The sequence below is a fragment of the Coturnix japonica genome, unplaced genomic scaffold (genome assembly GCF_054131305.1).
Source record: "Coturnix japonica strain WE unplaced genomic scaffold, WE-NBRP24 Scf109, whole genome shotgun sequence".
In the NCBI taxonomy this organism is placed as follows: Eukaryota; Metazoa; Chordata; class Aves; order Galliformes; family Phasianidae; genus Coturnix; species Coturnix japonica.
This window is the reverse complement of record NW_028189012.1, coordinates 112,194-129,584: the sequence shown is the minus strand read 5'-3', so window position 1 is coordinate 129,584 and position 17,391 is coordinate 112,194. Positions and strand designations below refer to the sequence as shown.

The 17,391-nt window shown below is 52.2% G+C and overlaps 2 protein-coding genes across 9 annotated transcripts in view; both read left to right on the top strand.

Annotated features, from left to right (window-relative positions):
- The window catches only part of PLCB3 (phospholipase C beta 3), a 48,248-nt gene extending 37,351 nt beyond the window's left edge, over positions 1–10,897 (top strand). For 7 of the 8 annotated variants that reach the window (XM_085535158.1, XM_085535157.1, XM_085535156.1 and 4 more), the window contains 9 exons: positions 519–654; positions 822–857; positions 3,763–3,895; positions 6,026–6,101; positions 6,667–6,743; positions 6,858–6,944; positions 7,837–7,894; positions 9,158–9,244; positions 9,701–10,897. In XM_085535158.1, the coding sequence (XP_085391284.1) occupies positions 519–654; positions 822–857; positions 3,763–3,895; positions 6,026–6,101; positions 6,667–6,743; positions 6,858–6,944; positions 7,837–7,894; positions 9,158–9,244; positions 9,701–9,790 (780 nt within the window). In that variant the 3' untranslated portion in view covers positions 9,791–10,897. Of the gene's footprint in view, positions 1–518; positions 655–821; positions 858–3,762; positions 3,896–6,025; positions 6,102–6,666; positions 6,744–6,857; positions 6,945–7,836; positions 7,895–9,157; positions 9,245–9,700 lie in introns of those variants that run through there. The other variant, XR_014941762.1, reaches the window with a different exon arrangement.
- An 865-nt stretch (positions 10,898–11,762) lies between these two features.
- Positions 11,763–17,391, top strand: part of FIBP (FGF1 intracellular binding protein) — a 20,790-nt gene continuing 15,161 nt past the window's right edge. The window contains exons 1-2 of the mRNA XM_085535146.1: positions 11,763–11,987; positions 16,666–16,868. Of these exons, the coding sequence (XP_085391272.1) occupies positions 11,903–11,987; positions 16,666–16,868 (288 nt within the window). The 5' untranslated portion in view covers positions 11,763–11,902. The remainder of the gene's footprint in view (positions 11,988–16,665; positions 16,869–17,391) is intronic.

Here is a 17,391-nt window from a genome sequence, read left to right as displayed (position 1 = left end):
CTGGGGGTGTCCTATGGGGAGATATGGGGGGATATGGGGGTCCTATGGGGTCTGGGGGGAGATATAGGGTGTCCTATGGGGGGGTTATGGGTGGATATGGGGGTCCTATGGGGCCTATGGGGAGATATGGGGGGACATGGGGGTCTTATGGGGGGATATGGGGAGATATGGGGGTCCTATGGGGCCTATGGGGAGATATGGGGGGATATGGGGGTGCTATGGGGCCTATGGGGAGATAAGGGGGGATATAGGGGTCTGAGCGGGGATATGGGGGTCCTATGGGGGCGATATGAGGATCTGGGGGGGTCCTATGGTGTCTGGGGGGGGACATGGGTGGGTTTTGGGGGTCCTAATGGGGGGGTCTATGGGGTCTGGGGGGGATATGGGGGGTTTTGGGGGTCCTAATGGGGGGTCTGGGGGGGATATGGGGGGTTTTGGGGGTCCTAATGGGGGGTCTATGGGGTCTGGGGGGGGATATGGGGTCTCTAAACGCCCCCCCCCCCATTTAACCCCCATAGGATAACATGCAGCGACCCCCTGAGCCCTCGCTGGGGGTCCGAAGGGGAAGCGGCGCTGACCCCCCCGGGGACCCTCGAACCCCCATTAACCCTGGGGGGGGGGTCCCAGGGCCACCCCCCCCTCACCCAAGCCCAGGTAACAACCAAAGCCCCCCCCCCCCCCAACCCAAAATGGGACCCCCCCCAAATTACCCCCCCCCATAATGGGACCCCCCCCAATATGGGACCCCCAACCCCCCTAAAAAGGGACCCCCCACTCAATATGGGACCCCAACTTTATTGTGCTCCCCCCCCCCCCCATAGGACAAAGGGACGACCTCATTGCCAGCATCCTCACAGGTAAATCCTATTGACCCCATTACCCCTATTGACCCTATAGCCCCCTATTAACCCTATAATCCACTATTGACCCTATATCCCCTATTGACCCCATTACCCCTATTGACCCTATAGCCCCCTATTGACCCCATAGCCCCCTATTGACCCTATATCCCCTATTGACCCTATAACCCCTATTGACCCCATAGCCCCCTATTGACCCTATATCCCCTATTGACCCTATAACCCCTATTGACCCCATAGCCCCCTATTGACCCTATATCCCCTATTGACCCTATATCCCCTATTGACCCCATAGCCCCCTATTAACCCTATAACCCCTATTAACCCCATAGCCCCCTATTGACCCTATAACCCCTATTGACCCCTTAGCCCCCTATTAACCCTATAACCCCTATCGATCCTATAACCGCTATTGACTCTATAACCCCTATTGACCCCATAGCCCCCTATTAACCCTATAACCCCCTATTAACCCTATATCCCCTATTGACCCTATATTCCCTATTGACCCTATATCCCATATTAACCCTATATCCCCTATATATTGACCCTATATCCCCTATATCCCCTATATATTGACCCTCTATCCCCTATATCCCCTATATATTAACCCTATATCCCCTATATCCCCCATTAACCCTATATCCCCTATATATTACCCCTCTATATTGACCCTCTATCCCCTATATCCCCTATATATTGGCCCTATATCCCCTATATATTGACCCTATATCCCCTATATATTGACCCTATATCCCCTATATATTGACCCTCTATCCCCCATAGCCCCCTATTAATCCTATATCCCCTATATATTAATCCTATATCCCCCATAGCTCCATATTAACCCTATATCCCCTATATATTAACCCTATATCCCCTATATATTAACCCTATATCCCCTATATCCCTATATATTGACCCTCTATCCCCTATATCCCCTATATATTGACCCTATATCCCCTATATCCCCTATATCCCCTATATATTGACCCTATATCCCCTATATCCCCTATATATTAACCCTATATCCCCTATATATTGACCCTATATCCCCTATATCCCCTATATATTAACCCTATATCCCCTATATCCCCTATATCCCCTATATATTGACCCTCTATCCCCTATATCCCCTATATATTAACCCTATATCCCCTATATCCTCTATATATTAACCCTATATCCCATATAAGCCCTATATCCCCTATATATAGACCCTATATCCCCTATATATTAACCCTATACCCCCTATATCCCCTATATATTAACCCTATATCCCCTATATCCCCTATATATTAACCCTATATCCCCCATAGCCCCCCATTAACCCTATATCCCCTATATATTGACCCTATATCCCCTATATCCCCTATATATTAACTCTATATCCCCTATATATTGACCCTATATCCCCTATATCCCCTATATATTAACCCTATATCCTCAATATCCCCTCTATATTGACCCTATATCCCCTATATCCCCTATATATTAACCCTATATCCCCTATATCCCCTATATCCCCTATATATTGACCCTATATCCCCTATATCCCCTATATATTGACCCTATATCCCCTATATCCCCTATATCCCCTATATATTAACCCTATATCCCCTATATATTGACCCTATATCCCCTATATCCCCTATATATTAACCCTATATCCCCTATATCCCCTATATATTAACCCTATATCCCCTATATCCCCTATATCCCCTATATCCCCTATATATTAACCCTCTATCCCCTCTATCCCCTCTATATTGACCCTATATCCCCTATATCCCCTATATATTAACCCTATATCCCCCATAGCCCCCCATTAACCCTATATCCCCTATATATTGACCCTATATCCCCTATATCCCCTATATATTAACCCTATATCCCCTATATATTAACCCTATATCCCCTATATCCCCTATATATTAACCCTATATCCCCTATATCCCCTATATATTGACCCTATATCCCCTATATCCCCTATATATTGACCCTATATCCCCTATATATTAACCCTATATCCCCTATATCCCCTATATCCCCTATATCCCCTATATATTGACCCTCTATCCCCTATATCCCCTATATATTGACCCTCTATCCCCCATAGCTCCATATTAACCCTATATCCCCTATATCCCCCATTAACCCTATATCCCCTATATATTAACCCTATATCCCCTATATATTGACCCTCTATCCCCTATATCCCCTATATATTAACCCTATATCCCCTATATATTGACCCTATATCCCCCATAGCTCCATATTAACCCTATATCCCCTATATATTGACCCTCTATCCCCTATATCCCCTATATATTGGCCCTATATCCCCTATATATTGACCCTATACCCCCCATAGCTCCATATTAACCCTATATCCCCTATATATTGACCCTCTATCCCCTATATCCCCTATATATTGGCCCTATATCCCCTATATATTGACCCTATATCCCCCATAGCTCCATATTAACCCTATATCCCCTATATATTGACCCTATATCCCCTATTAATCCTATATCCCCTATATATTAACCCTCTATATTGACCCTATATCCCCTATATATTAACCCCATATATTGACCCTATATCCCCTATATCCCCTATATCCCCTATATATTGACCCTCTATCCCCCATAGCTCCATATTGTCCCTATATCCCCTCTATATTGACCCTATATCCCCTATATCCCCTATATATTGACCCTCTATCCCCCATAGCTCCATATTAACCCTATATCCCCTATATATTACCCCCATATATTGACCCTATATCCCCTATATATTAACCCTATATCCCCCATAGCCCCCTATTAACCCTATATCCCCTATATCCCCTATATATTGACCCTATATCCCCTATATATTGACCCTATATCCCCTATAGCCGTGACCCCCCCCGCTCTGTCCGAGCTCCGTCAGCACAAATCCATTCGGAAACTGCAGCAGAAACAGAGCAGGGAATTGTGGGAAATGAAACGGAGACACCAGCAGAGGATCAGGAACAGGGTGCAGCAAAGGTGGGAGCCCATAGAGACCCTACATACCCCATAGAGACCCTAAATACCCCATAGAGACCCTACATACCCCATAGAGACCCTACATACCCCATAGAGACCCTACATACCCCATAGAGACCCTAAATACCCCATAGAGACCCTACATACCCCATAGAGACCCTAAATACCCCATAGAGACCCTACATACCCCATAGAGACCCTAAATACCCCATAGAGACCCTACATACCCCATAGAGACCCTAAATAACCCATAGAGACCCTAAATACCCCAAATAGACCCTAAATACCCCATAGAGACCCTACATACCCCATAGAGACCCTAAATAACCCATAGAGACCCTACATACCCCATAGAGACCCTAAATACCCCATAGAGACCCTACATACCCCATAGAGACCCTAAATACCCCATAGAGACCCTACATACCCCATAGAGACCCTAAATACCCCATAGAGACCCTACATACCCCATAGAGACCCTAAATACCCCATAGAGACCCTACATACCCCATAGAGACCCTAAATACCCCATAGAGACCCTACATACCCCATAGAGACCCTACATACCCCATAGAGACCCTAAACACCCCATAGAGACCCTACATACCCCATAGAGACCCTACATACCCCATAGAGACCCTACATACCCCATAGAGACCCTCAATAACCCATAGAGACCCTACATACCCCATAGAGACCCTAAATACCCCATAGAGACCCTACATACCCCATAGAGACCCTACATACCCCATAGAGACCCTACATACCCCATAGAGACCCTAAATACCCCATAGAGACCCTACATACCCCATAGAGACCCTAAATACCCCATAGAGACCCTACATACCCCATAGAGACCCTAAATAACTCATAGAGACCCTACATACCCCATAGAGACCCTACATACCCCAAATAGACCCTAAATAACCCATAGAGACCCTACATACCCCATAGAGACCCTACATACCCCAAAGAGACCCTACATACCCCATAGAGACCCTAAATACCCCAAATGGACCCTAAATACCCCAAATAGACCCTAAATACCCCAAATAGACCCTAAATACCCCATAGAGACCCTACATACCCCATAGAGACCCTAAATAACCCATAGAGACCCTAAATACCCCATAGAGACCCTAAATACCCCAAATTGACCCCAAAATTGACCCCATAGAGACCCTAAATACCCCAAATTGACCCCAAAATTGACCCCAAAGAGACCCCATAGAGATCCCATAGAGACCCTAAATAGACCCTAAATAGACCATAGACCCCAAAGAGATGCCAAAACAGCCCCAAAGAGACCCCAAAACAGCCCCAAAATACCCCAAAACCAGCCTAAATTGACCCCAAATAGACCCCAAATAGACCCCAAATGGACCCTAAATACTCCAAATAGACCCTAAATACCCCATAGAGACCCTAAATAAGCCAAATGGACCCTAAATAGACCATAAATACCCCAAATTGACCCCATAGAGACCCTAAATACCCCATAGAGACCCTAAATACCCCATAGAGACCCTAAATACCCCCAAATGGACCATAAATACCCTAAATACCCCAAATAGACCCTAAATACCCCAAATAGACCCCATATAGACCCCAAATTGACCCTAAATACCCCAAATGGACCATAAATACCCCAAAGAGACCCTAAAATACCCCATATAGACCCTAAATGGATCCTAAATACCCCAAAGAGACCCTAAATACCCAATATAGGCCCCAAATAGACCCCATATTGACCCCATATAGACCCCATATAGACCCCATATAGGCCCCAAATAGACCCTAAATACCCCAAATAGACCCCATATAGACCCCATATAGACCCCATATGGACCCCACATAGACCCCATATAGACCCCATATAGGCCCCAAATAGACCCTAAATACCCCAAAGAAACCCTAAATACCCCATATAGGCCCCAAATAGACCCTAAATACCCCATAGAGACCCCATAGAGACCCTAAATACCCCATATAGACCCCATAGAGACCCTAAATACCCCATAGAGACCCTAAATACCCTAAATAGACCCCATATAGACCCCATATAGACCCCATATAGACCCCATATAGACCCCATATTGACCCCATATTGACCCCCATATTGCCCCATAGCGCCGAGGGGCTGCGGCTGCTGAGGGAGGAACAGCAGAGAGCGGAGAGAGGGTGTCAGAGGGAGCATCTGCGGCAGGTACTGGGATATACTGGGTTATACTGGTCTGTACTGGTTCTTACTGGTCTATACTGGGTTATACTGGTTCTTACTGGTCTATACTGGTCTATACTGGGTTATGCTGGTTCTTACTGGTCTATACTGGGTTATGCTGGTTCTTACTGGTCCATACTGGTCTGTACTGGTCCATACTGGTTCTTACTGGTCCATACTGGTCTATACTGGTCCATACTGGTTCTTACTGGTCCATACTGGTCCGTACTGGTCCATACTGGTTCTTACTGGTCCATACTGGTCCATACTGGTTCTTACTGGTCCATACTGGTCTATACTGGTCCATACTGGTTCTTACTGGTCCATACTGGTCTATACTGGTCCATACTGGTTCTTACTGGTCTATACTGGTCTGTACTGGTCTATACTGGTTCTTACTGGTCTATACTGGTCCATACTGGTTCTTACTGGTCCATACTGGTCCATACTGATCCGTACTGGTCCATACTGGTTCTTACTGGTCCATACTGGTTCTTACTGGTCTATACTGGTCCATACTGGTTCTTACTGGTCCGTACTGGTCCCGCAGGCGCAGCAGAGGCTCCGGGAGGTGGCGCTGGAGGTTCAGGCAGCTCAACTGAAACTGCTGCGTCAAACCAGCGAGAGGTGAACTGGGATATACTGGGTTATACTGGTTTATACTGGTTTATACCGGTTTATACTGGTCTATACTGGTCCATACTGGTCTATACTGGTTTATACTGGTTTATACTGGTGCAGGGAGAAGAAGGAGCTGCAGAAGATCCTGGAGCGGCGCCGCCATCGCAGCATCACGGAGGCGCGAGGAAGGGGGGGGAGGCAGCAAACGTAGGGAGACCCCCCCCATAATTAACCCAGGGGACCCTTAATTACCCCCCCAGGACCCCCAAATACCCCATGGGACCCCCAAATACCCCCCAGTTACCCCCATGGGAACCCTAAATACCCCCCGGGACCCCCAAATTGCCCCATGGGACCCCTAAATACCCCCCCAGGACCCCCAGATACCCCCCAATTACCCCATGGGACCCCCAAATACCCCCCCAGGACCCCCAAGGACCCCCCAGGACCCCCAAATACCCCCATGGGACCCCTAAATACCCCCCCGGGACCCCCAAATACCCCCCAGTTACCCCCATGGGACCCCTAAATACCCCATGGGACCCCCAGATACCCCCCAATTACCCCATGGGACCCCCAAATACCCCCCCAGGACCCCCAGATACCCCCCAATTACCCCATGGGACCCCCAAATACCCCCCCAGGACCCCCAAGGACCCCCCAGGACCCCTAAATACCCCCATGGGACCCCCAAATACCCCCCCAGGACCCCCTGAAACCCCCCAATTACCCCCAATTACCCCTAAATACTCCCCCAGGACCCCCAAATACCCCCAAATACACCCCTGGGACCCCTAAATACCCCCCCAGGACCCCCAAATACCCCATGGGACTCCCAATTACCCCCCATTGGACCCCAAATTGCCCCCTGGGACCCCCAAATACCCCCATGGGACCCCTAAATACCCCCCCAGGACCCCAAATACCCCCCCAGTTACACCCTGGGACCCCTAAATACCCCATGGGACCCCCAAATACCCCATGGGACCCCTAAATACCCCCCCAGGACCCCCAAATACCCCATGGGACCCCAAAAATACCCCTCCCCCTCCTCTTCATTAATTAAACCCTATTAATTAATGACTCCCACCCTACAAAGGGAGCTGACGGAGATCAACCGCCGCCATATAACGGAGTCGGTGACGTCCATCCGGAGGGTGAGACCCCATAGAGACCCCAAAGTCCCCATAGAGACCCCATAGAGACCCCAAATAAGCTCATTGACCCCATAGAGACCCCATAGGGACCCCATAGAGACCCCAAATGAGCTCATTGACCCCATAGAGACCCCATAGGGACCCCAAATGGGCCCATTGAGCCCATAGAGATCCCATAGAGACCCATAGAGATCCCATAGAGACCCCATAAGGACCCCATAGAGACCTCAAATAAGCCCATTGACCCCATAGAGACCCCATAGAGACCCCATAGAAACCCCATAGAGACCCCAAATGAGCCCATTGACCCCATAGAGACCCCTATTACCCCCCATTACCACCCCCACTGACCCCATATAACCCCCCCCATTACCCCTCATTGACCCCATTGCCCCCTAACCCCACCATAACCCCCACATTGACCCCTGTTACCCCCCCATTACCCCCCATTGACCCCATATAAGCCCCCATTGACCCCATATAACCCCCCTATTACCCCCCATTGACCCCATATATCCCCATATAACCCCCCATTACCCCCCACTGACCCCATATATCCCCATATAACCCCCCATTACCCCCCATTGACCCCATATATCCCCCTATAACCCCCCCATTACCCCTCATTGACCCCATATATCCCCATATAACCCCCCATTGACCCCATATATCCCCATATAACCCCCCCCATTGACTCCATATATCCCCCTATAACCCCCCATTACCCCCTATTGACCACATATAGCCCCATATAAACCCCCATTACCCCCCATTGACCCCATATATCCCCATATAACCCCCCTATTACCCCCCATTGACCCCATATATCCCCATATAACCCCCCATTGACCCCATATATCCCCATATAACCCCCTCATTACCCCCCATTGACCCCATATATCCCCATATAACCCCCCCATTACCCCCCATTGACCCCATATATCCCCATATAACCCCCCATTGACCCCATATATCCCCATATAACCCCCTATTGACCCCATATATCCCCATATAACCCCCCATTGACCCCGTATATCCCCCTATAACCCCCCATTGACCCCATATATCCCCATATAACCCCCTATTGACCCCATATATCCCCATATAACCCCCTCATTACCCCCCATTGACCCCATATAAACCCATAACCCCCCCATTACCCCCCATTGACCCCATATATCCCCATATAACCCCCCTATTATCCCCCATTGACCCCATATATCCCCCTATAACCACCCCATTGACCCCATATAACCCCCCCAGCTGGAGGAGGCCCAGCAGCGCAGGCAGGAGAAGCTGTTGGAGGGACACAGGGGGATCCTACAACAGATCCAGGACGAGGAGCCACGGGTATGGGGGGGGGGGGACCCTAAAATGGGGGGGGGGCTTCATCCTATGGGGGGGGAGGGGGATTCTATGGGGGATTTGGGGTCTCTATGGGGCCTGGGGGGGGGGCAGGTGGGATTTGGGGTCTCTATGGGGTAAAGGGGGGGGGCCTCATCCTATAGGGGGGGGAGGGGGATTCTATGGGGGGATTTGGGGTCTCTATGGGGCCTGGGGGGGGTCCAGATGGGATTTGGGGTCTCTATGGGCTTTGGGGAGGATCCGGGTGGGCTTTGGGGTCCCTATGGGGGTCCGGGGGGGGGCTCCAGGTGGGATCTGGGGGGGTCTAGGTGGGCTTTGGGGTCTCTATGGGGTCTCTATGGGGTCTGGGGGGGCTTTGGGGTCTCTATGGGGTCTCTATGGGGTCTCTATGGGGTCTAATAAGCCCCTAATATTGGGGTCCCCCCCCCCTTTTATTAACAGCTGGCCCAGGAGCTGGAGCGAGGCTGGGAGCTGCCCCCCAGCAATGGGACCCCCCCTCAAAATACCACCGAGGACATCACAGCGCTGTGACCCCCCCCCCAACCCCCCAGAAGACCCATGGGGGGGGGGGGGATTGGGGTGCACTTAACACCCCCCCCCATAAAACCCCATTAAAAAGGTGGGGGGGGGGGGGGCTCATTTTGGGACCCCCCCCCACCCCCCATTTTCCTCCTGGGGGGGTCCCATTGACCACTATAGGGGTACCCCCCCCCCATTGATTCCTATAGGGGTTCCCCACCCCATTGACCACTATAGGGCTGCCCCCCCCCCACATTGACTCCTATAGGGCTACCCCCCCCCCATTGAACCCTATAGGGGTGCCCCCCCCCATTGACTCCTATAGGGGTGCCCCTCCCCATTGACCCCTATAGGGCTGCCCCCCCCCCATTGACCACTATAGGGGTGCCCCCCCCATTGAATCCTATAGGGCTGCCCCCCCCCCCCCATTGACTCCTATAGGAGTGCCCCCCATCCCCCATTGACCCCTATAGGGCAGCCCCCCCACACACTACACCCCCCCCCCACACACACACACCTCACATTCCAGCCCCCCCCCCTTATAATTAAAGGTGGGGGGGGGGGGCACATAATGACGACCCCCCCCCTATTAATAATACAATGGGGGGGGGCCATTCACACTACACTGCTTCACACACCCCCCCATTAATTCCCCCATAGGGGGGCCACAAACACTCCCCCCCCCCCACTACAATATAAGGGGGGGGGGTCTCTTAAAGGGCTACACCCCCCTATTAAAACATGGGGGGGGGGTCTCTTAAAGGGCTACACCCCCTATTAAAACATGGGGGGGGGGGGTCTCTTAAAGGGCTACACCCCCCTATTAAAACATGGGAGGGGGGTCTCTTAAAGGGCTACACCCCCCTATTAAAACATGGGGGGGGGGGGTCTCTTAAAGGGCTACACCCCCTATTAAAACATTGGGGGCGGGGTCTCTTAAAGGGCTATACCCCCCCCCTTGAGACCCCTAAATGGGGGCTGGGGGGGGTCACCTCAATGAACCCCCCTCCCCCTAATTAATTAACCCCCCCCCTCTTAATTAACCCCCCCCTTTTAATTAACCCCCCCCCTTTTAATTACCCCCCCCTTATTGTACAATAAGAGCTCTTTATTCTTCTATGGACGCCTCCATATATATTTAAAATGGGGGGGGGGGGTCCCCAAAGTGGGGGGTGGGATATATGGGATATATGGGGTGGGGGGAGTTATATAGGGGGGGGGTTATATATAGGGTGGGGATATTGGGGGGGGGGGGTTATATATGGGGGAGGGGGTTATATATGGGGAGCCCCCATCGACCCCATAACCCCCCCTTCACCCCATAGCCCCCATGGGGGGGGGGGGTCATTTAGGGTCTTTTTGGGGTCCTTTTAGGGTCTTTTTGGGGTCATTTGGGGTCTCTATGGGGTCAGTGGCGTCAATGGGGTCTCTATGGGGTCATTTAGGGTCTTTTTGGGGTCATTTGGGTCCTTTTGGGGTCTTTATGGGGGTCAATGGTGTCTCTATGGGGTCATTTGGGTCTTTTGGGGTCTTTTTGGGCTCATTTAGGGTCTTTTTGGGGTCATTCGGGGTCTCTATGGGGTCAGTGGGGTCAATGGGGTCAGTGGGGGCCATTTGGGGTCTTTTGGGGCTCATTTAGGGTCTTTTTGGGGTCATTTGGGGTCTCGATAGGGTCCCTATGGGGTCAATGGGGTCTCTGGGGTCATTTAGGGTCTCTATGGGGTCATTTGGGTCCCTTTTTGGGGTCATTTGGGTTCATTTTGGGGTCTCTATGGGGTCATTTGGGTCCCTTTTTGGGGTCATTTGGGTTCATTTTGGGGTCTCTATGGGGTCAGTGGGGTCAATGGGGTCTCTATGGGATCCTTTGGGGTCACTTTTAGGGTCCCTCGAACCACGTGACCTCACCTCTCCCACCCGGGATTCGAACCCGCGTCCTTCCATCACCAGTAGGCGGAGCTTCACACGAAGCCACGTCCCCTCATCCCACTGCGTCTGCGCGGCTCTGACGTCATCAAACCGCGCCGGGAAGCGGCGTCGGTGCGGCCTAGCTCGAATCGCGGCCTACCTTCCTCCTATCGCGGCCTACCTCGGTTCTATCGCGGCCTACCTCGGTTCTATCGCGACATGGCGAGCGAGCTGGATATCTTCGTGGGCAACACGACGCTGATCGACGAGGAGGTTTATCAGCTCTGGTTGGACGGTTACTCGGGTGCGATATATCGCGATATGAACCCCCCCCCCCCCCGACCCCCATTGAAGTCAATGGGGAGCTGCAGTGAATGAGGCCTGCCGGCAGGGGGCGCTATGGAGCGCTATAGGAGCCCATAGGAAACAATGGGGAGCCATAGGAACCTATAGGAGCCCATAGAAAACAATGGGGACCCATAGAAACCTATAGGAGCCCATAGGAAACAATGGGGACCCATAGAACCCTATAGAAACCCATAGGACCTCTATAGGACCCCATACAACCCTATAGGACCCTATAGGAGCCCATAGGACCCCATACAACCCTATAGGAACCCATAGGAACCTATAGGAACCCATAGGACCCCATACAACCCTATAGGACCCTATAGGAGCCCATGGGACCTCTACAGGAAGCCTACATGGCCCCATAGGACCCCATAGGACCTCTATAGGACACCATAGAAACCCATAGGGCCCAATAGAACCCTATAGGACCCCATAGAACCCTATATGGACACATAGGAACCCATAGGACCCTATGTGGCCCCATAGAACCCTATAGGAGCCCATAGGACCCTGTATCACCCCATAGGACCCCGTATAACCCTATATGGCCCCAATAGGACCCCATAGGACCCCTATAGGACACCATAGGACCCCATAGAACCCTATATCACCCCATAAAACCCCATAGGACCCTATATAGCCCCAATAGGACCCCATAGGACCCCATATAACCTTATATGGCTCCAATAGGACCCCATATGACCCCTGTATGACCCCATACAGCCCCAATAGGATCCCATACAACCCCCATTGACCCCAATACTATCCTATATAACCTCATAGGACCCCATAGGACCCCATATAACTTTATATGGCCCCAATAGGACCCCTATATGACCCCATGCAACTCCATACGACCCCTATATCACCCCATACGACCCCTATATCACCGCATAGGACCCCATAGAACCCCTATATGGCCCAATAGGACCTCATACAACCCCATAGGTCCCTATAGAACCCCAATATGACCCCATACAACCACATTATGACCCCATACAACCCCATAGGTTCCTATAGAACCCCATTATGACCCCATACAACCCCATAGGACCCCAATAGGACCCCATACAACCCCATTATAACCTCATACAACCCCATAGGTCCCTATAGAACCCCCTATTACCCCATAGAACCCCATAGATCCCTATATCACCCCATAGGTCCCTATATAACCCCATATAACCCCATTATAACCCCATATAACTCCCTATCGCCCCCTAGTGGCCGAGGCGGTGTCGCTGCGCCTGCAGGGCGGGGTCCTGGAGCCCTATTACCCCCTATTACCCCATACAACCCCTTTATGACCCCATACAACCCCAATAGGACCCCATACAACCCCATAGGTCCCTATAGAACCCCATAGGACCCCATACAACACCATTATGACCCCATACAACCCCATACAACCCCATAGGTCCCTATAGAACCCCATAGGACCCCATACAACACCATTATGACCCCATACAACCCCATACAACCCCATAGGTCCCTATAGAACCCCAATATGACCCCATACAACCCCAATATGACCCCATACAACCCCAATATGACCGCATCTGCCCCCAATATGACCCCATACAACCCCATTATGACCCCATACAACCCCATTATGGCCCCATACTACCCCATAGGTCCCTATAGAACCCCAATAGGACCCCATACAACCCCATAGCTTCCTGTAGAACCCCAATATGACCCCGTACAACCCCATCATGACCCCATAGATCCCTATATAACCCCATAGATCCCTATATAACCCTATGTAACTCCCTGTCTCCCCCTAGTGGCCGAGGCGGTGTCATTGCGCCTGCAGGGCGGGGTCCTGGAGCCCTATTACCCCCTATTACCCCCTATTACCCCCTATTACCCCATACAACCCCCTATTACCCCATATAACCCTATATAATCCTATATGTGACTCTGTCTCCCCCTAGTGGCCGAGGCGGTGTCATTGCGCCTGCAGGGCGGGGTCCTGGAGCCCTATTACCCCATAGGTCCCTATATAACCCCATATGACCCTATATCACCCCATATAACCCTATATAATCCTATATGTAACTCCTTATCGCCCCCTAGTGGCCGAGGCGGTGTCATTGCGCCTGCAGGGCCCCCTATTACCCCATAGATCCCCATTATAACCTTATATCCCCCTCTATCGCCCCCTAGTGGCCGAGGCGGTGTCGCTGCGCCTGCAGGGCGGGGTCCTGGAGCCCTATTACCTCCCATTACCCCCTATTACCCCCTATTAGCCCCTATTACCCCATATAACCCTATATAATCCTATATGTGACTCTATCGCCCCTAGTGGCTGAGGCGGTGTCATTGCGCCTGCAGGGCCCCCTATTACTCCATATAACCCCCATATAATCCTATATAACTCCCTATCTCCCCCTAGTGGCCGAGGCGGTGTCACTGCGCCTGCAGGGCGGGGTCCTGGAGCCCTATTACCCCATATAATCCTATGTAACTCCTTATCGCCCCCTAGTGGCCGAGGCGGTGTCACTGCGCCTGCAGGGCCCCCTATTACCCCATATAACCCTATATAATCCTGTATGTGACTCTATCGCCCCCTAGTGGCCGAGGCGGTGTCACTGCGCCTGCAGGGTGGGGTCCTGGAGCCCTATTACCCCCTATTACCCCCTATTACCCCATAGATCCCCATATAACCCCATTATAACCCCATATCCCCCTCTATCGCCCCCTAGTGGCCGAGGCGGTGTCACTGCGCCTGCAGGGCGGGGTCCTGGAGCCCTATTACCCCCTATTACCCCCTATTGCCCCATAGATCCCCATTATAACCCCTATACCTCCTTATCGCCCCCTAGTGGCCGAGGCTGACCTCCTATTACCCCATACAACCCCATAGGTCCCCATATAACCCTATATAACCCTATATGATCCTCTATCGCCCCCTAGTGGCCGAGGCGGTGTCACTGCGCCTGCAGGGCGGGGTCCTGGAGCCCTATTACCCCATAGGTCCCTATATAACCCCATATGACCCCATAGAACCCCAATATGACCCCATACAACCCCATTATGACCCCATAGAACCCCATAGATCCCCATATAACCCTATATAATCCTATATGATCCTCTATCGCCCCCTAGTGGCCGAGGCGGTGTCGCTGCGCCTGCAGGGCGGGGTCCTGGAGCCCTATTACCCCCCATTACCCCCTATTACCCCCTATTAGCCCCTATTACCCCATAGATCCCCATTATAACCCCCTATCTCCCTCTATCGCCCCCTAGTGGCCGAGGCGGTGTCGCTGCGCCTGCAGGGCGGGGTCCTGGAGCCCTATTACCCCCTATTACCCCCTATTACCCCATACAACCCCCTATTACCCCCTATAACCCTATATACCCCCTATAACTCCCTATCGCCCCCTAGTGGCCGAGGCGGTGTCACTGCGCCTGCAGGGCGGGGTCCTGGAGCCCTATTACCCCCTATTACCCCATACTACCCCCTATTACCCCCTATTACCCCATATAACCCTATCTAACCCCTATACCTCCTATCGCCCCCTAGTGGCCGAGGCGGTGTCACTGCGCCTGCAGGGCCCCCTATTACCCCCTATTACCCCCTATTACCCCATAGATCCCCATTATAACCCCCTATATCTCCCTATTGCCCCCTAGTGGCCGAGGCGGTGTCACTGCGCCTGCAGGGCGGGGTCCTGGAGCCCTATGACCCCCTATTACCCCCTATTAACCCCCTATTACCCCATACAACCCCATAGGTCCCCATTATAACCCCATATCCCCCTCTATCGCCCCCTAGTGGCCGAGGCGGTGTCACTGCGCCTGCAGGGCGGGGTCCTGGAGCCCTATTACCCCATAGATCCCTATATAACCCTATATGACCCCATAGAACCCCATTATGACCCCATAGAACCCCATAGATCCCCATATAACCCTATATAATCCTATATAACCCTATATAATCCTATGTAACTCCCTATCTCCCCCTAGTGGCCGAGGCGGTGTCATTGCGCCTGCAGGGCCCCCCATTACCCCCTATTACCCCATATGACCCTATCTAACCCCTATAACTCCCTATCGCCCCCTAGTGGCCAAGGCTGACCCCATACAACCCCATAGGACCCCATCTAACCCTATATAGCCCTATCTAACCCCATATGATCCTCTATCGCCCCCTAGTGGCCGAGGCGGTGTCACTGCGCCTGCAGGGCGGGGTCCTGGAGCCCTATTACCCCCTATTACCTCCTATTACCCCATAGGTCCCTATATAACCCCATATAACCCCATTATAACCCCTATACCTCCCTATCTCCCCCTAGTGGCCAGGGCGGTGTCATTGCGCCTGCAGGGCGGGGTCCTGGAGCCCTATTACCCCCTATTACCCCCTATTACCCCATATAACCCTATCTAACCCCTATACCTCCCTATCGCCCCCTAGTGGCCGAGGCGGTGTCACTGCGCCTGCAGGGCGGGGTCCTGGAGCCCTATTACCCCATATAATCCTATATAACTCCCTATCGCCCCCTAGTGGCCGAGGCGGTGTCGCTGCGCCTGCAGGGCGGGGTCCTGGAGCCCTATTACCCCATAGTTCCCTATATAACCCCATATAACCCCATTATAACCCCATATCCCCCTCTATCGCCCCCTAGTGGCCGAGGCGGTGTCACTGCGCCTGCAGGGCGGGGTCCTGGAGCGCTCCGGGACGTCTGTGTCCGTTCTCCAAAGCGACACCCGGGATCATTTCCGAACGTTCCAGATGTTGGAGCGGCTCCTTCACGCCCCAACGCGGCTCCTCCAACAGCTGCTGTTCCAGATCCCACCCCCCAGACTGGCTGTGTTGGTACAGAGGTGGGGAATGGGGGATAGGGGGGGTGGGGGGTAATGGGAGGGACTGGGAAGGGGATGGGATGATAATAGAGGGGGATAGGGGGGAATAGGGGGGAATAATGGGGGATAGGGGGAATAATGGGGGATAGGGGGAATAGGGGGGATTGGGATGGACTGGGGTGGACTGGGAGGGGGATGGGGGGGAATAGAGGGGAATAGGGGGGGATAGAGGGGAATGGGGGGGACTGGGATGGACTGGGAGGGGAGTAGAGGGACTGGGATGGACTGGAGGGGAGTAGAGAGACTGGGATGGACTGGGGGGGTGATGGGGGGCGATAGGGGGGATTGGGGGGGATAGGGGGGAATAGAGGGGAATGGGGGGGAATAGGGGGGACTGGGATGGACTGGGGAGGGGATGGGAGGGACTGGGGGGGGGATAGGGGGGAATAGGAGGGAATAGGGGTTCATTTTTTCCATTTTTCATTCTCCTCTTCTTCCAGTTTTTTTTCCATTTCACCACTTTTTCCACTTAACCACTTTCCATCTTT